General features: G+C 32.9%; 1 protein-coding gene and 1 pseudogene across 1 annotated transcript in view; one reads left to right on the top strand and one right to left on the bottom strand.

The window, feature by feature from the left end:
• The window catches only part of LOC133201879 (serine/threonine-protein kinase 17B-like), a 28,914-nt gene extending 24,418 nt beyond the window's left edge, over positions 1–4,496 (top strand). Inside the window, exon 7 of the mRNA XM_061337672.1 lies at positions 280–4,496. Within this exon, the coding sequence (XP_061193656.1) occupies positions 280–772 (493 nt within the window). The 3' untranslated portion in view covers positions 773–4,496. The remainder of the gene's footprint in view (positions 1–279) is intronic.
• Positions 4,497–23,085: 18,589 nt separating this feature from the next.
• Positions 23,086–25,464, bottom strand: LOC133201953 (uncharacterized; annotated as a pseudogene).
• Between the last annotated feature and the right edge of the window lie 489 nt (positions 25,465–25,953).

Genomic DNA, 25,953 nt, shown 5'->3' with positions numbered 1-25,953 from the left:
TGAAAGGCAGGTAATGCATTATTCCCATTAAGGTTGCAATCATTGCAGAATTTTTTTTTCCCAGGGTTTCAATCATCATTAATTCCTGTATTAACAAAGAAAGAAAGCATTATTTTAATAAATTGTTTAAATGAAACCCTTTCTACAGTAATGTACATTTATCAGTTATTTATATATGAAAAATTTGCATTGTCAGTATGAAATGGTTTGAAAGAGCTAGATTTTACTAGAGAGAACATTGTATTAACTTTAACTACATGTGAATGATAACTTTTGCAGGGAAAGATTGACTGCCAAACAATGTTTACAACATCCTTGGGTAGCTGGCCGAGTGGATCCTGAAAAAATCCTCGAGATCTCCATTGAAGAAAAAGGAGAAATGGAGGACTGTGACAAATCAGTGTTCACCAATCAGGACAAAGAAAGCGAATTCAGTGTAACCAATGAAAACAGTTCTGAGTGTGAACCATCCAATCAGAGTTCGGAAAATAGCAGGTTGAACAAAGAAAATCCAGAAGAAGTGTTAAAGGAAAGTTTGAAAGAAAACATTTCAACGGAAAAAGATACTTGTCAAGAAAAAGACTTGAAGAAGTTAATTCTGTGTTCAAACATTTTGGATAAAGTGACAGAAGAAAACAGCTCTTCAATGTGCAATGAAAACATAGACACTAGTGTGTGTCATAGTTGTAAGCATATATCTGATTGGTCTTCCACTGGAGAAGACAATATGGAACTTGCTGAGGATATCGATAATAAAGTGTCCCTGGTGTAATGATTTATTTTTTTGCTGTAAAATGCTAACATTTTTATAGAGGAATTTTTAAAAAAAAAAATGGTCGTATTTTGGGAAATATAGCCAGGGTTTTTGTAATACAGTTAAGTTTCAACTGGTTATATAAAAACACATTAGGAAAATTTTCTTTTTATTTTCTGTAGACATGAGCTTGGGTTACAGTCAAAGATTTTTGTTCACTCACTTTGCCATTAGATGGTGCAGTTTGAATATGTCTTCAATGGGCTGTATACAATGGAAGGTGTTTTGTCTATTTACATGATTTAGTAAGCTACTTATATGTCACAGAGTATATTTCGCTTCATGTAATTGTTAAATTGTTGAGAATTCTTTTAACAATTGTGACCAAGCTTACACCAAGTTTTTTTTTCTTTTATTACACATTATGTGTTGTTCTGTCTTTAATAATTTTCCAGGATTTGTTAGAAAATAAGTCATTAAAAAATTTGGGATCAAATCCATGTCAGATATAAATATGATTATATATGTATATTTTAACTGTATTATGAGTACATTGATCAGATCCACAGTGGACCAAAGAGAAATATCTCCTCACGTAGCAATAGTTTACATGTAGTTTATTTTTTTCCCTTGTGAACAAAACACAAGGATTTACAAATGATTCCAATGTTTATCTACATTCAATGTCACGTATCTAAATGTGTGTACTAGGGTCCAGTGAAACTTGAATAATGAAGGTGTTTTTCTTTCCTGGTTCATTTGTGGTAGTGAAATTATTTGTGTGTGTATTTTGTTATAGGTACATTTGGTTTTGCTGCACTTTGTTATCAGTTTCATGACATTTCAGAAACAATATCTCAGACATTTTTTTCTCATATGTATCTCAGGCTTTTTGCACTTTTTCAGCTGGTTTACTTTAGTAACTTGTGTTATACCTGCCCCACACTTCCACTCTTCAGAGAGTGGTTGCATTCAAGCAGTGTTACTTTGTGTCCCTTTTCCAAAACCCTTACATTTGGCAACATCCACATAAATATGGGGGATTCTTACTGTAGAAGTCTGTCTTTTCATGTATGTACCACAAAGTAAGCAGAACTAGAGAAAAAAGGAGGCAGTTCTTATAAGGGATTAAAATATTTTGCATTCATCAGATGGATAATTAAAAAAAAAGTAATTAGACATGTATATTTAAAAAAGAAAAAAAACTTATCTTCATATTACATATTCAGTTTTTAATTTTCTTTTTTTCTCCCAAAATTTTAACATAATTGCTCACAAAATCAATGCTAGAAATTTTTTCCATTTTGTCATGTTTTCATAGGGCAAAGATTAATTAATGCAATTTAAAGCAATATTTTTGTCTGATGATTAGGGTTAATAAAATTAATATACATTTTTTTACACACTGTAAACATTCCCATACACAGTTTTTTTCAGGGTACAGGGAAACATCTAGTGCATCATCTCTCAGGCATTAAATATTTATCAGGCATTCTAATTGTAGGGGGAAAATGTAGTGGTAAAAGATTTTTGCATTCTAAACAAGATGGGAAAATATTGGAGAAAGATTAATTTGTCAATAGATAAACCCAGTATGTCTTTGTAGACTCGATACTTTGTCATTATATCAGTTTTCGGTTTGTGATGGAGTTATTCCCCCCTCCATACACTTCAGTCATTTTTGTTAATGTAACCTATGAGCTCTTTTGTATTCCACTGAAAGCTAACACTTTAATGACATATCTCAAGCTTATATTATATCTGTTTGCAAATTGTAACCATGGTAACCAAGAAATGGATGCAAGAGTGCCAAAGTGCGTGACATATCTATCAGGAGAACCAGTACACTTTTTTTTTTTACATGTAGGGTCCAATAGATTTTCTTTTGTCTCAGTGACTTGTGTTGAACCACTCCAAAGAGGAAACCAATTCCATTGTTGTATTATGATTTTATAGGTACTCGCATACTGTGTACAGCTTAGATAGATGTGTATGATAGTCTCCCCTGATCGTCTTGCTTTCGTTTTTTTTTTCTCGTTGTGTATGTAGGTGTGAGATACTTGTTAATATATTTGCAGTATCTATGCAAAATTATATTTTTGCGTATGCTTTGTTGCTTTTTACTATGTTTTTAGTAACTTGGACATTCAACTGATGGGGTACACACAGTTTTTATTTGAATAAGACAGATATTGATAATATTGTCATAAATTTTCATATTCAGAGGAGGGTTTTTTTTCTTCTAAAATATATGATATATATATTGCATTTTTATTTTTACAAGATCACGTAAAGTGCTTCTCTGGCTTAGTTTTCACGTCTGTTGGCCACTTGTCAGTAATTAATTTCTGTTGTTACATGTATATTCTAAGTCTGCTTAAAAAGAAATTTTTGTGCCTCTTTTACAAAATGCGCCATTTTTAAAAACTTAACAGGAACCCCATTGAGACATTGAAAAAACAGAATCTAAACTACAGAAAGATTCTTGTTCAATAATTTGATTATTCATATAGCCAAACTGTTGTTAAGGAAAAGATTTTTACTTCCATGAATTTTCTTAACTGTGCAAATTTAATGAAAGGACATTTATATTTAACAGGCAATAAGGTACATAGAAGAACACCCCATGTTCCACTGTAAGCTGAAAAATTCTGTCCCAGCAATTATGTGCTATAAAGGAACATTCTGAAAGTTTATCTTTTGTTTGAGCACAGTGTAAAAACAAAGGGGGAGGGGGAATTCCCTCGAGATAAAAGTATGTGACTTTTTCTTTCAAACTTACAGTACAAAGGAAATCAATAATTATGAATTTTTACAAGAGGAAGTAATGTGTTTTTACACAGATCTGTTTGTTAAATAGGTGTGTATGAAGTTGAATGGACTAACTTTATGTACACAGGAAATATTTTTATGTCACATTTTTTTTTATTAAAAGCTGTGCTTGAGTTCATTACAACACTTTTAATCACTGATAGGAAGTGTGAACAATGTACTTTATTGGTATACATATATCATCCTTTTAGAATATATCTACCAATACTTATTGTCAAATATTTAAGAACCAGTTTTCAATCCTTAAACCACAATAGTACACTATTCAATAAGAGTACTAAGTAAAAAGATAAAAGTGTCTTGGAATGATTTCAGTAAATATACTCTCTTTCAGTTTATTGTTCTTGTGTAAAGTGCAGATTTCATCAATCATGAATTTAGGGATTCAGTCAATCTTACTGATTTCCTGATCAAATTTAAAGAGACTAAATAATGAAAAAAAATTGTTACTCTGTAGGATAGTGGGAAGAATACAGGCATAAAAATAATTGATTCTTCTGACTCTTTGATCATTTATTAATTCACTGAAGACATACAGAATCACTTTGTTAAACTTCAGACGTGTAAAATTTTATAAAACCAGACAAGAGCACAAATAATTTTGCAAAACAATGTAGACTGTAGTACAGTCTGAGATTTCTCATTAACAGATGCACTTCTAAAAGGATATTTCAGAAATTATGTTTATGTGCACTTGTATTCTGATATAGATTCCATACATTTTTTTTTCCTCTGTTGATGTTTTATGTGGGTGTCTTACGTTGTGTATATTTTCGTTAGAGATAGTCCACATTTTCTCTGTCAGTTTTTCTCCCCCCTGTATTGATGCTATTGTTACTGGTAGACATATTTTTATTTTATACAATTAACAAGTAGAAAAATCCGCAATAAATCATTGCAAGCTATGAAATATTGTTTTGTTTTATTGGGAAAAAAATTGATTTTAAGAAGGCTCTTCGCCTGTTGCAGTATTCACTATAATCTATTTAACTCCTCACAGCAAAGTTGCTTTGGGTGTTCATCTGTACAATAATTGTGGAATCTCTACCAAGTTCACTTCCTCTATCCTTAAACAGTACTGGTTGACCTTTCCATGAGACGTGTACTTGCTACAAAGGTATTTGGTGGCCAAGGGAGGAAGAGGCCAATGAATTACAGGATCAATAATTCAAGGGGCAAGGGCAGTAAATATTATACAATTATTGCTGTTTTTTCAGGCTTGGTGATTATTGTACTCCTCAGGTGGCTAAATCATTGTATTGACTGAAAAAAAAAAACAGCAATAATAGATTTACTATATGATTCATTAATATTAAATGATGTAAACTCATTAAGTAATCCATGCCATCTGACTTTTTACATTTGCTGAAGTCCTAGCCAAATGCAATGAGAGAAACTGGGTTAAAATAAAAATAACCAGTTGCATTAATTTAGAATTCTTAAATCTATATTAGGTGTGATGTAGAAAAAATATATGTCAGGCACATATAAAGGATCAATTTTAAAAAGGGAGGTATTATAATGAAAAAAAAATGATAACTTACCTGAATAAAAACCTTGACTAGCCCCCCCCCCTTCCCAAAAAGGAGAATTCTTCCAACTACAATTTTATTTTGTGGTGGGGGGGGGGGGGGGGGGGGGGAGGAGGGGGATATAGGGTGTTAAGGTCCATTAACTGGGGGGCACCAGCCCTTCAATGAACATTTTATACTACATAAGTAAAATTTATTTTTGTGTTCTTAAAAATGGGGGGAAGGGGTCAGGTCCCCTGCAAACTCCCCCAACCCACCCCTTACCCCAGATTAATATGTTCACTTGAGTGGAAGTCAGATGCAAGAGAAATAACCTTCCAAAACTATTTGTATCGCTTTGGAATTTCCTAATCTATTTTTCGTCCAATGTGGAAAAAAATAAATCCTTATATTCACCTGGAAAGTCACATGGAGGTGACTAAAACATAGTATTTTTAGATCACCGGAGTCACTCAGGTGACCCATTGCTGTCTTTTTTGGTCCGTTGTCATCCATTGGTCGTAAACTTTTTAACATTTTCAGCTTCTTCTCTTAACCCGCTGAACCAATTTCAACCAATTTTGGCATATAGCATCATTTGGTGAAGGGGTAGAAAAATTGTGAATTTCTTGCCCCCCCCCCCCCCTCCCCGGGAATCAGGGGTTTGGCTAAAACCATCAAAATAAGTGCTATTTTAAAAAATCCTCTTTACACCTGGACATGAAGCAGTCAAACTGTTGGCATGATTGTAATGAGCATTAAGCCCTCTACCAAAATTGTGAAATTCATTGCTCCAGGCGTTTTAGATTTGGGGTGGGGCTCTAATGATCTTATAGTGAAAAGACATAAATACTTTAAAAATCTTCTTTTCTCCCCCTGTATATTTAAAAAAAATTAACAAGGTGCCTGATTATGATGAGCAAGGGTGCCTTTTTCAAAATTGTGTTCTGGTGTTAGGGCGGGGCTCTAATGATTATACAATCATGTATAGTGAAAATGCATAAATACTTAAAAAATATTCTTCTCTCACCCTCTGTATTTAAAAGATAAACTAGGTGTCTGGTTATATTGAGCAAGGGTGCTTCTTCCAAAATTGTGAAATTTGTGGCTCAAGGGTCGGGGTTCATAGTGAAAATGCAAAATTCTTTTACAATCTTCTCTCCCCCAGTATATTTAGCAAATAAACTAGGTACATGTACATGGTTATGATGAGTAAGGGTACGTGCGGGCCTCTTCCAAAATTGTGAAATTTGTGGCCCCAGTGTCAGGGGATCTGGAGTTAGAGCGGAGCTCTAATGGTCATATAGCGAAACTGTATAAATTCTTTGAAAATCTTCATCTTCCTGCTCCTGGGTATTAAGCAAACTAATTGCATATTTATGGTAACCAAATGTGCCTCTTCCAAAATTGAGAGAACAAGATAGACCAATGTGAGATGTGAAATTATTCTTATAGTGCTGAAGCACTTTTATTTTGTTTAGTCAGAACCAGAATATTGATATAGTGCAAAAATGGGGGTAGGTACAGACAAGTAAATAGATCCGCTTTAACATTTGTTACTGAGTAAAAGACTAATTGTTTTTTTGATCCCTGCTCATCTGATTTCTTGTGCTTTTGGGCAACATAGCTTCGATCATCTATCAGTTTATTTTTGTTTTATTTTATCCTTCTGTGGATCTTTTACAATGTTGTATTATACTCAGGTGACCGATAAGGTACTTGGACCTCTTGTTTCTAACATTGTTGGATCTCAGGCAGTCAGAGAGATGGGAATTATTCAATCATATGATAAATATTATTATAACAGTAACTTCATCTGAAGGGCCGTATCACGTCAAGTTGAAAGGTGTGGATCATCAGATCAAACGAGACGCGAAGATTTGATACAGCTCTTTGGATCAAGTGAGTATTGTAATGATAATTTATTACATACCCCTGTATCATTACCTCAATATAATTTTTAAAAAACTAGAGGTACTGTAAGTGAGCTCACAAAATTATACCCCTTTCCCTTTTTAACTCATCTCAACGGAGTTTGGGGGAGCTTTTGTAATTACCCTCGGCGTCTTAGGTTAAAGTCTTTGGAGCAGATTTCAAGAACTTCTATGTCCTATATTAATCAGAGATGCATGGACGATGCTTCTAGTATGTTTCATTGTACCAGTCAAAGCTTCAGATGCTGCAATTTCAGCTCAAAAATGACCAAGTTAATGTTTTTGGTGTAGGTTAACCTTTTTGGAACAAGTTAAAGTTTTTGGAGCAGGTCTCATTTCCAAGTGAATATAAGCTTTATATTGTCCAAACTTGTAGGCTTGCTTCGGATGCTGGATTTGACCTTAATTTTCCAGATGAGTGACCAGGTTAAAGTTTTTTGGAGCAGGTTCATTCTAAAGTAACTATAAGCCCTATGTTGACCAAACTTGCAGGGCTGATACATCTCAGGACGCAGTCTATTGGACTTGCTTGGGATGCTGAATTTGACTTTACATTTTTTTGATGAGTAACTAATTTAAAGTTTCATTCAAATTCATTCCCAAGTGACTGCAAGCCCTATCAGACTAAAATTGCATACTAGTAAATATTGCATCTAGGCTTGCAAACTATTAGATTATTTGTTTAGTGTGGGACATTGCCTTACTGAAACATGCGTGGATCTAGGAATTTACAGAGTTATTAAATGTATATACTAAACAAACTAAAAGTGACCTTGCCCCCCTAGAAAACGCGGACCCCCTCGAAAACGCGGATCTGTATAAAGTTTGCACGAAAAGTCATAGGTATTAAGTCAACGACTCCCCCCCCCCCCCTCCCCCCACGAAATAGGTTTTTTCACGTTTGGGAAAGGAGTTCAGGTTTTTTTTTTGCTTGTCAAGAATTTTTTTGACTGGGGTGGATTCCCTCCCCCCCCCCCCCCCCCCTTCTGGAAAAAAATTCCTGGAACCGCCTGTTAAAGAACAACATTTGTTAAGGTGAGCTCTTTAATCTCTCATTACCTATGTTTTTTTTAAAGTTCCCATTCAAATTTTATAAATGTGATCTTGAACTTGCCAAAAAGAAAAAAAGGACACATTCTTTGGTCATAAGTGATCTTTAGTTACTAGTAATTGGACAAAAAATTTATACTTTTTTGCCAGTGACCTTGAACTCTCCGATATGACCTTGGGTCAAGGTCATGACACCCTCTCGGGTGACAATAATTAATATCGTTACCAAGTATGAGCTTACAGTGTTTCTACATAAGAAAGTTAGACTAGACAAGACTGCACGAACAGACGGATAGATGGACTGACAGACAAGGTGATTCCTACCCCCCCCCCCCCAAAAAAAAAAAAAACAAAAAAAAAACTTTGTTTGTAGGGGTATAAATATTGGGATCAGTTATAAAACGTTTGTGTATTTTACAAAACACTCTTTTCAAGGAATTTTCTGATATGCAAGAAAATAACGTCATATATTCTGTGTACTACATCATAAGTTTCAGAGAGGGGTGATATGGATTCAGAAAACCACGGTTGGGTTATCTGGAAAGTTGGATCACACTGTCACGATTGCATGGAATCAACAGTAAAATAAGTGATGCACAGCTGGGCAAACATGTATATGATAAAAGAATTTACTCGCTATAGAGATTGATACGTGACCATTTAATGGTCGTACTTTATTTAAAACCCCAGACGAAAAAGAGGAATATTTAGATCAAGACCACTGCTGTTTTAACACTAAACGTTACTTGAATGCAAGAGACTATAAAATTAAACTTCAGTTTTTAAACACTTGAAATATGGATATTATGGAGCTTTCTGACAATAGTAAAATCACACATGGAGTTTAACAAAGGTCAAACTTACAGTACTAGACATGCAATACTGATCAGAAAATGAGACACAGTTTATGGCTAGCTCATTTTTGGCATAGAGGTTGCTTATGACTTGAGGTCATTGGAAGGTTTCAAAAAATAAGATTTAACAAGATATGTTTATAAAACACTGAGGCCCCCATATGACAGCTCATTGCCAAGGTTAAAGTTTCTCAAATGAAAGTCTAACTATAAAGCAATAAAGGTAAAAGATGCTGTTACCCAAGGAAAGGTTTTGTTATAAAGAATACGAGACATAAACTATGAAAGCCCTTGCAGCAACCACTCAGGAACTATGGCCAAGATTTGTTTTTTCAAAAGTAGGTCAAACTCGAAGATCAAGACAATGAGGTAAAAAAAAATATTGGTACTTGAGAAAAGGTTTTGTCACAAGAAAACACCTGCGAACTATGAAATTTCTAGCAACAAGTGTTAAAAAGTTAGGGCCGGTAGACACGGTAAGGCTTGCCTTATAAGTCTAAAACCTTACGTTTTGCAGGATGTACGGCTCTAGCTCGTGTCCTTACGTTAAGGCAAGACTTACAAGATTATATACGTGTACAACATTTCCATAAATCCCACGTGTTTCTAGCCATAAATTAGTGCATTCGGTCATTAAAATAGAAGAATAGATTACTTGACTTTGTAATAATTATACCAACAAGAACATTCACACTTCTTAAAAAAAGGGGAAGAGGTTGAAGAGAAACATTAGTGGATATTTTCATTAGCTTATTCGAAAATACTTTGTGTTCACTTCAATATACCCACGTGTACGGTTTGATAAAAATAGAATGACAGTTGGGCGAATGATTTTTATTGGTTGAGAAGAAAATTTCAGCTAAGTCTTGTATTAAGAAATAGAGCAGTGTTCTATTTGTAAGTCAGACTTGTAAGGCTCGAAATTAAGGGTGTACACACGGTAAGGCAAGAACTTAAGTTCTATGACTTACAAGGCAAGCCTTATCGTGTGTGCCGGCCCTTATGGTCAAGGTTAAAGTTTTTTTCAAAAGTAGGGTAAACTCAGTTAAAGTTGTCGTAACTCGAGGAAAGTTCTTGTCACATGAAAAGTGAAAGCCCTAGCATCAACCATTCAATAAGAAATGATTGTGAAAAACTGATCCCCCAGTATGGCAGCTTATTGCGAGGGTTGAAGTTTCACAAGTGCAAGTCTAACTCCAAGGTCAAGGTCAAAAGATAAAAAATTTTGTTACCCAAACAAAGGACTTGTGTAAGTGAATATATGTGTGAAACATGAAAGTCCAAATATCAACTTTTCAAAAGTTATGACCAAGATTAAAGTTTTTCAAAAGTGGGTCAAATCCAAGATCAAGGCCAAAGGGTAAAAATTAATGGTAACCAGGGAAAAGCCTTGTTATAAGAAATAAACAAGTAAAATATAAAAACCCTAACACGGTAGCGCCAACTGTTCAAAAGTTATGACCAAGGTTAATGTTTTTCAAAAGTAGGTCAAACTCCAAGGTCAAGGTCAAAAGTTCAAAATTGTTGGTACCCAAAGAAAGGTCTTGTCACAAGGAATAAACTTTTGAAATACAAAAGCCCTAGTACTAACTGTTCAAAAGTTATGACCAAGGTTAAAGTTTTATGAAAGTAGGTCAAACTCTATGGACAAGGTCAAAAGTACTAAATCCATTGAAATGTTTTGTCACAATGAATATACATGTGAAGTATGAAAGCCCTAGCACCAACTGTTCAAGAGTTATGTCGGCGCCAAGGTAATAGTTTGGTATTTATTGCAAAAGTGGGTCAAACTCCAAAGTCAAGGTCAAATTTATTGGTACCCAAAGAAAGGCCTTGTCACAAGAAATACAGCTGTGAACTGGGTCATTTTAAAAAAAAAGGTTTCATTTTTTTTATATTGGCATATTTTTGAAAAATGAAAGTAATTTAACTATGATTTTTTTTTCAACTTTATTTGAATAATATAGTATTAAACTACAAAAATCCATCGCATTGAAATATTTCTTTTAAAAAGTATTGACATTTTTTCTTAGTCATTCAAATTTAAATGTCCCTCCTGTTACTTTCATCGAAAGAGTTGTAAAATTCTGTACTTCAAAATTTTCTTCAAATAATCTGTCGTATACTGTTAAAAAACTAAAATTTGCCATTGAATGCCAGGATGCTGGACATTTATGCAATATATGAGTGTTTCAAAGCATGACAAACTACCCAATTGTCCTTACTGTTACAATTATAAATGTAATAGTAACAGGATGGATTTTTCTAATATAAATCCCTCGTTATTAAGTATAATGTACTCTTTTTGCATCATCAAGATATTGAAATAATTTCTTTGTAGCTTAGTTCATCTAATTGTTTAAGCAGATTAAAATAATTACAGAGATCTTCCTTATTATGAAGGTAACACATCGGACATATTTTCTTTATACACTTCGAATGAAACAAACTCATCGACCTCTTTACCCTTTATTTTTTGTCCCCCGCTTTCACTGAAAGTGGGGGATATTAATTTGGGTCTGTCTGTCCGTCCGTCCGTCCGTCTGTATTTCTATCTGCCTGTAACGCTTTCGTTTCCGCGCGATATCTCGAGAACCCTTTGACCTTTGAAATGAAATTTTGCATAGCAGCTCCCTATGGCCTAAAGAAGAACCCCATTGATTTTGAGGTCAAAAGATCAAAGTTCAAGGTCATTAATTCATAAATTCTGTCTGTTTTAACACTTTCGTTTCCACGCGATATCTCGAGAATTGAGCTTTTGCAATGAAATTTTACATAACAACTCCCTGTGGCCTAAGGAAGACCTCTATTGATTTTGAGGTCAAAAGGTCAGAGTTCAAGGTTGTAAATTTATACATTCCGTCTGTGTGTTACACCTTTGTTTCCGGGCGATATCTCAAGAAGCTTTTGAGCTTTTGCAATGAAATTTTATACCATAACTCCCTAGGGCCTCTCTCACCCCTCTCAAAGTGTCTCGCCCCGTTTTATTATTTGTATTTACATGTATTGTATTAAAAGTCACATGGCACTATTTTTAGCACAGGGGCTTGTAGAGAGTTATTACGTATAATAGAAGTTGTCGGCGGACATTATATTCTTATCACATCTATTAGAACTGTTTAGTAAAGGCTAAATTAGACACCATGTATTGATTAAAATTTTGACAATATCAAACGTCAATATAAACATTATATATGAGTTAATGTTTGCATTTAATTTGCTATATTGTAACAGGGGTCAGGTAAAGATGTTAAATATAACCAAGACACCTGCGGGTTCGTTGATGGTGATTTTATTTGTTAATGTAGATGATAATATCTGTGGATAATATCATGGATAATAATACCCTGTAAATATACATATAAATAGTATTAGTACAATTTAATATAATCAGGATGACAATTCTTTATACATGCAATATACTCATAAAATCATAATACATTCTTACTATGCATAGTTTGAAAGAGTTATTCCCCTTTTCACAGCATTTTATAAAAACTTGTACAATTTATATATATATTCCTTTGAAACATATATTGAATTGTTTTACATTATTTATTACAATCATTAAGTGAATTCTAAGTCCACTTATTAATTAAGAAAATATAAAAATAATAAGTACATTTGTAAAAATATGAAATGTACCTGTTTATGGAACAGAGTGCCTCATCAGGTACTTTTGTTTTAACAACAATTACTGGCACTTTATCATTGTATGTACTGTAATAAAATAATATCATTCACTCTCAACTCTTGCACACTCAATATTTTCATTAGTTTATTAATTTCAGATAATTCAGATAAATCAGATTTGAAATATATTTTGTTAATAAGTAGAAGTAAATAAGTTACTTACATATTAGGATCTGGTTGCCAGTTCACAGTAAAAGTTATAATTTATATATGAGAATCATGTCTTCTCAGTCTGAAAGCAATCTGAATAATGTCTTTGTCTCATGTCCAGAATTTGGAGGTAAAAGTTTTGACCAATAGGATTAAAGAAAGTTGAATTCTACTCAGGTAGCTTATTACAGGTGTAGGGATAAAACAAGGAGTGGATCTAAGGTTTTAGCTGATTGTTTATTTTATTTCAATTAGTTTGTTTTATTTAATTTATTTAATTATTTTATTTGATAAATTATTTTATTAAATATTATTGATATTTGATTTTAAATTATTTGTCTTTGTCAATAATGATTGACACACAGATTAATACATGCACTTCAGAGTTTAAAATCAGTTGTGGCATATTCATAAATGTATAATTAATAAATTATACATTTGAATATCATAATAATTAAAACAACATAAAACTATCACTATTACACATTTCCCCCCGTTAGCAAATGACGTCCTCGTCATTCACTATGGAACTATAGGAAAAAATTATATAGAATGCAAACATTTATCTTACAAGTTGAATAAGATTTATATACTTACTCAACAGAAAATTCAAATTCAATTCAAATATTCTCAGCAATTCATATTAAATATATTGCTCATCTATTCATGGGCAACAATAATGCTGAAAATAATTCATGGCATAAAATATTGCTAAAAAACAGAATAAATATTTGGTATTTTGTCATAAAACAAATAAAATAATTATTCAGCTGATTCAGTGACAATTTTAATCAGAGCATCTGAGATAACTCTGTTGTCCACATCTTTAAAAACTGTTGTGGTCATTAAAGATTGTAAATACTCTGCTCTGGATTTCCAGTCAGGTATTTTAACTTGTGAAAAGACATATTCATTGTTTTTCATCCACTGAGGTTTTGATTTGACTCTAGCAGACCTTCTTGGAACAAAAGAACCTTGTTCATTATCTGACCTTTCTGGAGATTGGGTAGTTATCTCCCTTTCAGAAAGTGTACCATTAGATTCAACTGAATCATGTGACCTTTCAGGTATCATTTCATCAAACATATTTGTTTGGTGTAAACCTGTAGATGTATTTAATTCAATTTCAGAATGAATATTTGAACCTACATCTGGCTGTACATTTTCAGCTCTGTGTAAATTATTATTTGGATCTACTGAAATATTCTCTGTTAACTCAGTAGCTGCAGATTCGTTGATTGTTTTATCAACTACTACTGGTTCGTTATCTTGAGTTTTTGCAATATACAAAGTAAATGATTCATTTTCTGAATCACTAGTTGATTCTATACTATAAGTATCAACTTTATTTGAACTATCTTTGTTCTGAGAAGAGTCTGAATATGTCAGTTTTCTTGTTTTAGGAACTGGTTTCCTTTTTCTAGGGACTGGTTTTGGTTTATCACTATCAAGTGATGTACATATTGGTAGAAGCAAATTCCTATGTAAAACTCTAGTTTTTCCATCACCATTTTGTTTTTTCACTTTATAGACAGGAATGTCAGTATTTGGTTGTGACACAACAACATAGGGGTCATTTTCCCACTTGTCTGACAATTTATGTCTGCCGTCAAAAGCTACAATTTTGACTAATACCAGATCACCTGGCTTTAAAACACTACTTTTTATTTTAACATCATAGTTTTTCTTTTGCTTTTCTTGTGAAGCTTGTATGTGTTTCAAAGCAAGATCATAGGAAAATTTGAGTCTGTCTCTTAAAGACTCAATATATTTTGACTTGGACATATTTTTGCCATTTGTAATACTGTTAAACATTATATCTATAGGGAGATGTGGTTCCCTTCCAAACATCAAAAAGTATGGAGAAAATGATGTACTGTCTTGCTTGGTACTATTGTATGCCTGTACAATTGGCTTAATGTAAGACTTCCAGTCTCGTTTTTCATCTGGATTTAAAGTTCCTAACATTGATATTAAGGTACGATTAAATCTTTCGCACTGACCATTACCCATTGGATGGTATGGAGTTGTTCTTGATTTTTGCATACCAAGTAAGGAACATAATTCTTTAATGACTTTACTTTCAAAGTTAGCTCCTTGATCGGAGTGGATCTTAAGTGGTGTACCGTAGTAAACAATAAAATTCTGATAAAATGTCTCAGCTGTGGTTTTAGCTGTCATATTTCTTGTAGGAATTGCCATAGCAAACCTCGAAAAATGATCAGTAATGACTAAAACATACTCAAAACCACCTTTTGAACGTTCAAGAGTTAAAAAATCAAGGCAAACAAGTTCTAATGGTTGAGTAGTTGAGATGTTTACTAATGGAGCTTTCATATTTGTTGGAGTTTTTCTCCTTATACATCTACCACAATTCTGAATATGGTTTTCTATGTCACGGGTCATACCGTACCAATAAAATCGATCTTTAGCAAGTGAAAGGGTTCTATCTCTACCTTGGTGACCCATCTTATCATGAAGATGAAACAAAACTAGATTGACAAGTGACAGAGGAATAACAAGTTGATGTACAATACCTGTGTCTGTTTTTACATCTCTGTACAACTTATCATCAATAATTGTAAGCTTATCAAAGCATTGAAATAATGCATTACTATAAGGAGTTGGTGGTATTTCATCTTTATGTGGTTTGTATTTATTAAAGACTTGATCAAACCAGTATGATATATCAGGGTCTTGAATTTGTTCTTGGACAATATCAACACTTTGTAGGCTTCCATCATGTATAGCATTGATGTTCATATTGAGAACTTCTTCAGACACTGGAAGAGTTTCAATAAAAGGAACAATATTTGTCATATTACATATGGCACTAACAGAATCTGATGTAACAGTAGTACAGTTCTGTTTTTGTAACAAACCAGGTAGACGAGATAGTGCATCTGCATCTGCATTTGTGTTGCCTGGTCTATACTTCAAGTCAAAATTATAGGCAGACAAGGCTGCAAGCCATCTATGGCCGGTAGCATCGAGCTGGGCAGTTGTTAGGACATAAGTTAAAGGATTATTATCCGTAAAAACAGTAAAACTATGTCCATATAAATAATCTTTAAATTTTTCTGTGACGGACCATTTTAGTGCAAGAAATTCTAATTTGTGCGCTGGGTAATTCCGTTCAGCTTTGCTAAGACTTCTGCTTGCATAAGCTATAACATGTTTAAGTCCATCATCTTTTTGTTGATAAAGAACTGCACCTAACCCATGCAAAGATGCGTCAGTATGTAACTCAAATGGTTTTGAATAATCAGGGTAGGCCAATATGGGATAAGAAGATAATTGATTTTTCAGAAAATTAAAAGCATGTTCTTGTTCTTCTTCCCATTTAAATTCTGGTAATTGTTTGTTGGACATTTTATTTTTACCGCGACTTTTCTTTGTGGGAGTAGGCATGAGATTTAATAAAGGTTTTGCAATTTTTGAAAAATTTTTAACAAATTTTCTATAGTAACCTACAAATCCCAAAAATTGACGGACTTCTTCACGAGTTTTGGGACGAGGCCATTCTTGAACCTTTTTAATTTTCTCTTCATCAGGCTCAATGCCTTTCTCTGATACGATATGTCCAACGTATCGAACACGAGTCTTAAGTAAAGAACATTTCTTTGGTGACAGTTTTATTCCTGCGTCACGTAGTTTATGAAACACTAGACTTAATCGTTCTAAGTGTTCTTCGTAAGTGTTCGAAAATATAATAATATCATCTAAATAGATGAAACAAATTTTTAAATGTAAATCTCCTAAACATTGTTCCATTAGCCTTTGATAAGTGGCGGGGGCATTAGCTAGCCCAAAGGCCATTCTATTGTATTCATAAAAACCGAGAGGGCCAACTGTAAATGCAGTGCGCTCTTTATGTTTTTCTTCAATTTCAATTTGATGATATCCAGATTTCATATCTAGTATTGAAAAATATTTATTTCCAGATAGAGAATCTAAAATTTCATCAATTCTTGGTAAGGAGTAACTGTCTTTAATTGTTCTTTGATTAAGTTCTCTAAAATCAATGCAAAGACGTAGTTCTCCTGTTTTCTTTTTTACAAGAACAACATTTGACGCAAAAGGAGAATGTGACTGTCGAATAATGCCTGCACTTAACAATTGTTGAAGATGATTTCTAACCTCATTAAACATTGATGGAGGTATTCTCCTATACCGTTGTTTAAAAGGGACTTCATTTGACAATTTTATCTGATGTTTAACACATTTTGTAAAACCAACATCTGTGTCACCTTTTGAAAATATATCATTAAAATCATGAATCAACCTAGATAGATTCTGGAAATTTTCCTCTGATAGTTCATCTTTTGGTATATTAATAAGATCTATAATATCAATATCTAAGGATTCATTGAACTTTTGGACATGACAAGCAATATCTTCCACATTTACAGGCTGAGCTTCACAAAGTAAAGCATGTGGAGAGAGAGTTACTGTTCTTGTTGTAATATTGCTTATATGTACTGGTACTACACCATTATGTTGGTGTTTGTATGGTATAAGCACAGGAGAAATGTCTATGTCATTTGGTATTTTTGACTTAGGTGTAGGTTGTAATAATGCACAGACTGGCTGGTAAGGAAGTTCCTTTTGAAGGTAACCTTGTAATACAATATCTGTATTTGGGGGGATGGTAACTTTAGATGGTTCCGCTAATCGTACTAAAGCGAGAACATTTTTGTGTCTTTGTAACTCTTTTTCTCTTAAAGAGATGCATCTAAATGCAAGATACCATGGGGCAAACAAGTTTGCTTCCTGTAAGTATCTAGGACCATGGGATTCTTTGACTATGTTCATTAATTCAGAGATAATATTTGTACCTATTAAGACAGGAACACTGTTGTTATAAGATGTTGTAGGTACAATAAGAAACAAACCATCTATTGACACTTGTTCATTACCTATGCCATTGATTTTCAAAGGACATTGTATATAACCTGAATATGGTAAAGTTTGACCATCTGCACATTCAATGTGCAGAATATCTGTCACAGGTTTCAAAGGCAAATGGTATAAATGTTCTTCATAAAAACTTTGACAAATTGTTGAAATAGCAGAACCTGTATCAACAAGTGCTGTTGTAATGATACTATTAATACCAACAGAGACTTCATTGGTTGTACCTACTAAAGTACATGTTCTGTTAGTTTGTCTATGATTTGTAATATTTTGAGGCCTTTTGTGATAGGATCTTAGATGATCTTTCCTAACTCTACAATGTAAATCAGAATGACCAAATTGATTGCATATTTCACATTTTATTTCTTTAAAACATTCATCAGAAAAATTGGAGCTTTGTTGTGTTTCAGCATCTATGTCTGTTATTTGCTCCGCAATACAGACATCTTCTAGTTTTTTCGATTTTCTGTATTGTAACTAACAGGAGATGGGATTCCTCTGTTGGGATAACCTCCGCTGAAACCTCTGTTGCCTCTGAATGGTCTGCCTCTGTAAGAAAATCCTCTGTTGTAATTTGTTGAATCTCTTGGTGATGGTCTATCATATTCATTGGGCTGTTGTGATTGATTTTTCTGTTGTTGGTAAAATCTACCTCGGGTGTAGTTATTAGCACCTCTGGTATGCTGAAATCTACCATGACTCCTTCCTCCTCTGGTAGAATTATCTCCCCCTGATCTACTCATACCAGACAAAGTATTTTCAAAAGTATTCATCTTCTGGTCCATCCTCTCAATTTTCTTAAGTATGTTTTCTAACATTTTGTTGGTAGGATCTGTTGTAGCAGTCAAAGGATTATGAGCTAGATTTGTTTTTGAAGAACTTTCTGTGTTGCTATTGGCTTTGGAATTTGAGATTTCTAACTCTATTGCTCGAATCTCTTTTCTCAAAACATCAAAATCTTTTACAGTTTCATATTTATATCTGCTAGCATTTTTCAATTCTGAATCTCTCAATCCTGACCAAAATTTTGTTCTTAACATATCATTTCTGGCATCTTTGCTAATATGACCTTTTTCTACAGCTGACTGTAATATTGACTCTAATTTAATTCCATATTCTGCTACAGATTGATTGGCTTCTTGCCGTTGCATATAAAAATTTTGCATGATTGTTTCACTATCATAGACATTGCCAAATACACCTTCCAATTTTTCAATAATGTTTGCAGGAGTTGCCTCCTCTGATAAAGATAGTAGTAATCCCCTAGCTTTTCCTTTCAGAGAATTCCTAATTGCCTGTAATATTATTGGCATAGAGAAATTTCTCTCTTTAAGAATACATCTAACCTCAAATTTCCACACTTCAAAAGATGTTTCAGACTTTTCTTCCCCCGAAAATACTGGTATCTTTGGATGTGATAAAGAAATAGTATTGCTAGGTGGTGAATTGCTAAACATGGGAAAAGAATCTACCCTAGGGACATTAGACATACTGTAAGGCTTTGGTGTGGAGGATCTGGGGATGCCTTGTTCATCCTCTAATTCTGCTTGAGAATGTGTGAGGTTTTCATACTCTTCTTGTGTCAAGATTTTGTATTTAGTATTTTGTTTTAAAAACTGTACCATGGTTTTTATGTCAGCTTGTGTGACTACTGGTTCTACTTGTTCTTCCTTGACAATTTTTTCTGTTTCTTTCTCAGTATCTTTTGCAGCCATTTTTTGACAGAACAAAATATATATACACTCTATTGTTCTATAATTCTACAGTAACTATCAAAAAAAATAATATAACGCACAATGTAAAAGAAACCGCACGATTGCATGCAATATTGTAATTCGATCGACAAAAAAATGCACGCGTAAAATTGCACGAAATTGCACGAAATACACAATATCTGTGTGCACTTGTAAACGTAATCACATAAAAATAGATAAGCAGGAAGGTTGTACCGTATTGAAATATACTTCATACAAAGTAACCAAAAGAACTTGGATATTTTATGACATACAGAGTTATTGACCCTTTGATAACTGATGAGATTTACTCACCTAATTATTGGTAAGATCAATAAACATGGAGATTGACTTTTCTTAATTGATGAGATTAACACACCTAATTAATACCGAGCCAATACGGGTTGAACTTTAGACATAATATATACGACAAGAAAATTTACAAGTTTTACATAAATTAAACTTGACGAACGGAAAATTCCAATCAGAAATTCAAACGCCTGACCACGTCTATAACATGAACTTACAGACACTCACTGTATATACAGAAAATTTAATCAGTCACATTATAGCAATCTTTCTGAACAGTTTCCAACATTTCCTTAATGATGGCCAAACTCAACAGATTACCTGGATGAATTCCATCATAATTTAGTGCCAAATTTACAGAATGTCTCGAATTTTTGCCTTTTACTTTACGTGATCGAAAATAGAACTTACTGACTCTGATGGTATTTTGAGAATTTTCTGAATTGAGTTTTTGAATTTCAGTGTTCAACAAAATAATCTGTTCAGTGGCTTGTTTATCTTCATCCTTAAATTGATCAGGATTTGTGTGCCCCTTAAATTCATTCCATTGACTGATTGATAATAACGGACAGTCTATAATTTTCAGTGTAGCCCAAGGGCTATAGCGATTCACAATCTCATATGCACGTTTATATTGGTCAACCAAGTCACTGACAACTTGTTCAGTGTCTGGATTTTTCAAATTTACAAACTTGCCTGTCTTTTGTGTAATATCACAGGTACCTGACCATAAAAAGTATACAATATTTCTGTGATATCTCAAAGCTGACTCAATATGAGTTTCTATTTGGTCAACTAAAAACTTAGTTTTAGCACCTGGGTGACACCAAAGTTCCAATGGAAATTTACCTTGGTAATTATTTTTAATTGTAAACCCTTTACTGTCGGACACTAGGATTGGTTGTTTAGATTTTAAACCTTGAAGACAAGTAGGGTTACTTACAAATTTTTCTAATTTGTGAAAACTCATGAAATCATAAGATAATTTTAAGGTTGATATTTATGGACTTTTAAATTTAATTCTTATTTATTTGCTTTTTTTTTTTAAAAGTTGTCAATATGTCAATAGTCAAACTTTGTCACTACCTGTATATCAATAGTCTATGACAGTACAGAACAGAGTTTAGTAAAGTCTCAGGAATGATTTGAAATAAGTTTGTTAGCAATTAATGGTTCATTTCACTCTGACTTTCTTGCCTGTATTTAAATATTTCAAATTGAAACCAAAAATAAAAATATTAAATTCAGAACAAAATAAAGAAGTGCCCCAAAAAAAAATTCAAAAAAAAATACTGTCTGGTATTTGTAAACACTAAAGCATGCTATATTCTATAAAACAAATAATAAAATGTGCACATATAACTAAATACTTGCGTATACGCCAAACTATTATATTGAAGAGATTTTCAGTCAGAAGAAAGATGCACAATCATGATGATCACAGTATTTTCCACCAAGTTCGGTCAACTCTTCTAGGCAAAGTCATTGAGTCAATCCACTTTTTTTCCATCGATGTCCCAGTATTACCAGTTTCACCAGTCCCAACGTGGGCGCCATTTTGTAACAGGGGTCAGGTAAAGATGTTAAATATAACCAAGACACCTGCGGGTTCGTTGATGGTGATTTTATTTGTTAATGTAGATGATAATATCTGTGGATAATATCATGGATAATAATACCCTGTAAATATACATATAAATAGTATTAGTACAATTTAATATAATCAGGATGACAATTCTTTATACATGCAATATACTCATAAAATCATAATACATTCTTACTATGCATAGTTTGAAAGAGTTATTCCCCTTTTCACAGCATTTTATAAAAACTTGTACAATTTATATATATATTCCTTTGAAACATATATTGAATTGTTTAACATTATTTATTACAATCATTAAGTGAATTCTAAGTCCACTTATTAATTAAGAAAATATAAAAATAATAAGTACATTTGTAAAAATATGAAATGTACCTGTTTATGGAACAGAGTGCCTCATCAGGTACTTTTGTTTTAACAACAATTACTGGCACTTTATCATTGTATGTACTGTAATAAAATAATATCATTCACTCTCAACTCTTGCACACTCAATATTTTCATTAGTTTATTAATTTCAGATAATTCAGATAAATCAGATTTGAAATATATTTTGTTAATAAGTAGAAGTAAATAAGTTACTTACATATTAGGATCTGGTTGCCAGTTCACAGTAAAAGTTATAATTTATATATGAGAATCATGTCTTCTCAGTCTGAAAGCAATCTGAATAATGTCTTTGTCTCATGTCCAGAATTTGGAGGTAAAAGTTTTGACCAATAGGATTAAAGAAAGTTGAATTCTACTCAGGTAGCTTATTACAGGTGTAGGGATAAAACAAGGAGTGGATCTAAGGTTTTAGCTGATTGTTTATTTTATTTCAATTAGTTTGTTTTATTTAATTTATTTAATTATTTTATTTGATAAATTATTTTATTAAATATTATTGATATTTGATTTTAAATTATTTGTCTTTGTCAATAATGATTGACACACAGATTAATACATGCACTTCAGAGTTTAAAATCAGTTGTGGCATATTCATAAATGTATAATTAATAAATTATACATTTGAATATCATAATAATTAAAACAACATAAAACTATCACTATTACAATATAATCAAGTGCCTCCGTGATTTAGTTGTATGTTGCTCGCTTAGCAAGCGAGAGTCCCGGGTTCAATCCCCGGATGATTCTCTTTTTTTTTTTTTGTTAATTTCTTTTTTTTTTTTTTTTGGATTTACTAAATGATACTATTCAACATGTGAAATGAAAAAGTTATGATGTCTGGCGTGTACAAACTCATAAAATCATTATTACAGTGTGATAAATATTCTATATAAAAAGAATCTTCTATACACATATTACAGAATAAGCAATCAAATCTTTATATCCATACTGGCATTTTTTATTTGCTTCAATATACATGTATACATTTAATAATTCTACAAATACAGAGGGCAGTGAGACCCCCCCCCCCCAAACTGCACATGCTCTTCTTTTTTTCCCTAAGCGGGGGACACAAATTCTCCAAATTAGCTTGTTTGAATTTATTATGATTTTTATTATTAACCTTTTGATCTTGACGGTTAAAGAAGATTTAAAAAAAATTACAATAATTATTACTAGAATTATGTACATGTACTATTTACTTTACTAGTAATACGCATTTGCAATTAAATATACAAAGCCTCGCAAAGATACAATTTCTCATTCCTTTATCAAACAATATTCGGGACTTAAGAAAAAGGTACCTCCTTTAAACGACAAGCGTCAAGTAAATGTATGTAGATACATGTAATTTATAAGCGATCTACATAGTCTGTTATTCGGATAAAGAGTTCTGATGCTTCTTTTACTGTGTTTGGTGGGTACAGTGTAATTCAAACCGTTTTCCATTCTTATTTGAATATCAATAGCTTCAAATTCCATTGAATCACCATTTGCAGAGGGTAGGCACAATTTTCTTGTTCTATGCCATTCAGATTATCAGGTACAGGCATTTTGTAATCTCTTGTTTGGTAAATTTCGGGCAGAAAATACATAACATCTGGTTTTCCAGACGGACAATCTGCATTGCGGTTTCTTCTAGTCGTGTGTTCATTCCAATGCTGTATAAACTCTGTTCAATTCTCTGGTGATAATTGGTAAGAAACAATACCTAGCACACTCCAGGTGAACTATGTCGGATGTGTCAAAAACAAATTATCCATATTCTTAGAGTAATTTATCCAAAAATTGCCATACATTTCTCGTAAACGCTGCCAAAATCGCCCGATCTATCCTTGTATTTCTATATGACAATCTATATCTAAAACTTGATAGTCCTTGCAAGGGATCCTGGTGATTCCATCGCAAAGCGTATTGCAAAACTCGAACTATGGGGTACCCCTGTCTACGTCTACGGGAAACCCGTTTATTTCTTTGATATAATCTATTTAAAATTTGGATATATACTCAGAGTTTTTGTTAGAACTGCAAGCTCTGAGCCAGAGAATACGTCTTGAAAAGCCATCTACACAGCTATGAATGGAAATTCCGAATGGTTTTAACTTGTTCCAGCCATCTAGATGAAAACAAAAATTAGGCCCTTCGTTAATGTACCTTCTACGCTGACGACGTTGTCTACGCCTTTTTACATCTTCTGCGTCCAAAACAGTTAAGAATGCAAGGCGCACCGGTACCAATTCACAAGACACATTGAGGTTATGGTCGATTAGCAGATGTCTCCTCATTCCTCTAAAGCTAATGTCACCCCCGAGCCTGAAAGTTCACGTAGAATAGCCGTTACAATGTCCTCCAAACGTGGCTGGTTGTTTCGTCTCGTCATATTCATTTCCCTTAAAACTCGCTGAATTTGTCTCGCACTAAGAGCAATGTTATGTCTGCTCGCAAGATATAAATCCAGTGATTTCCTGAATAGTATAACCAGAGTGGTAATAAACGGCTATCATCTCATTCCTACTGAGGGGTAGTCCGTCCACAACCAAACGTTGAGCCATAGCAGGTGTATAGATATTTTTCACCCATAGTATTTTTGTCGCTGAAAAAAAGGGGGGAAAAATACTTTGTACACAATGAATTTTTGTTTTGCTTTCTACATGTGTAAATGTACATCAAACTAAATCAGTCAATAAATACCTCACGATTTGGCTTGGAAGAGTTTATTATATTAACAATTTGCAATTCAATTAAACTTATGTAAGATAGTGAAGTACTAAAATAACTATCAAATAATATATAGCTACATGATGTACATATATTATTTAAGAATTGGACACTCTGACCAAAAGAGAAATTGATCCCAAGAATTATTATCAGTTAGGATTATACAAAAGACCAGATTAATCAACCAAAAGATCTTCATTACATCCAATATCAGTTTTATATCAGATCTATAAAACAAAGTTTTACCTGTCAGTTGTGTAGAGACAAGATGAACATTCAGAGGTTTAGTTTCTCATTCACAGCAACCACAAATATCCTCTTTCAAACAAACAGCATGCCATCATAAATATTTGGCATGTTTACATAAGTTACATGTCAACATATTCATCTTGCATGTCAACATAAATTAATAAGTTGCATTTTACATAAATAAGTTGCATGTCAACATATTTATCTGGCATGTCAACATAACTAAGTTGCATGTCGACATAAATAAGTTGCATGTCAACATATTTATTTCACAGTGACTTTTTCGTCTGTGAAGTTTGGGGAAATTAGCCTGGTAGGATAGCTACTCGCTTTTTCTACTGTAATGCTAAATTGGCAAAGAGAAACAATTCCGATTAAAGTTGAACGATGTTTATTGTAAAGTCAGCAGATAGAAAGTGAAATTTTTATAAAAGTTGTTACACAAAAAAAAAAAATCGCAATAAACAGGTACAAGTAATTATCGAGTAAACAATGTCAGATAAGTAAATAACTTTTGAAACATCCTGTAGCGAAACCCGCTAAGAGAAGGTACGATTACTAAACAACAAATAAAGATCGATCGATTACGTGAAATCAGTCATGCATAGCGCTTACCAAAGTTTTTACAGTTACAAAAGTTAAAAATCAAAAGTAGACGATAAAATCAGAAAACTTACAAACATTTAACTCCAAAGACAATGTTCACAAAACTTCGGGAAAATTTAGTTACCTTCTCTGACTAGAGAGTTCCGAACAGGGAACATAATTCATAAGCGGTAAAATTAAATTGCCAAAAATTTATAAAAATAGAAAAATTCCAAAAACGCTATTTCGTGAACAATTCAACAAAGAAATGATTGCTAATAATGTAATTATATAATTCTAAACATTACTTGAACATTAGATGAAACAAGCAATTTGAAATTAATAAAACATTTCAGATATTTAAAAAAAATGAAGTGTAAGTCAAATGAATAACGTAATTTATCCTAATTCCGTATCAAAAATACTTTATGGGAAATCATTACAATATTAATTAAAAATAACTATAATGAAATTAAATCTAATCTTTAACTTTCAAATAAAATAACACAAGCTTACCTAAATTGGCAAAGAGAAACAATTCCGATTAAAGTTGAACGATGTTTATTGTAAAGTCAGCAGATAGAAAGTGAATTTGCTAAATTCACAATCTATCCGGACTCTACATCGGAATTGAACTCTTGACCAATCAGGAAGCTTGTTACAAAAAT

The sequence above is a fragment of the Saccostrea echinata genome, unplaced genomic scaffold (genome assembly GCF_033153115.1).
Source record: "Saccostrea echinata isolate AGI-Se365-2 ecotype Australia unplaced genomic scaffold, CSIRO_AGI_Sech_v1 ptg000046l, whole genome shotgun sequence".
Classification (NCBI taxonomy): Eukaryota; Metazoa; Mollusca; class Bivalvia; order Ostreida; family Ostreidae; genus Saccostrea; species Saccostrea echinata.
Note: the sequence above shows the minus strand (reverse complement) of the source record. Positions and strands in the feature narration are given on the sequence as shown.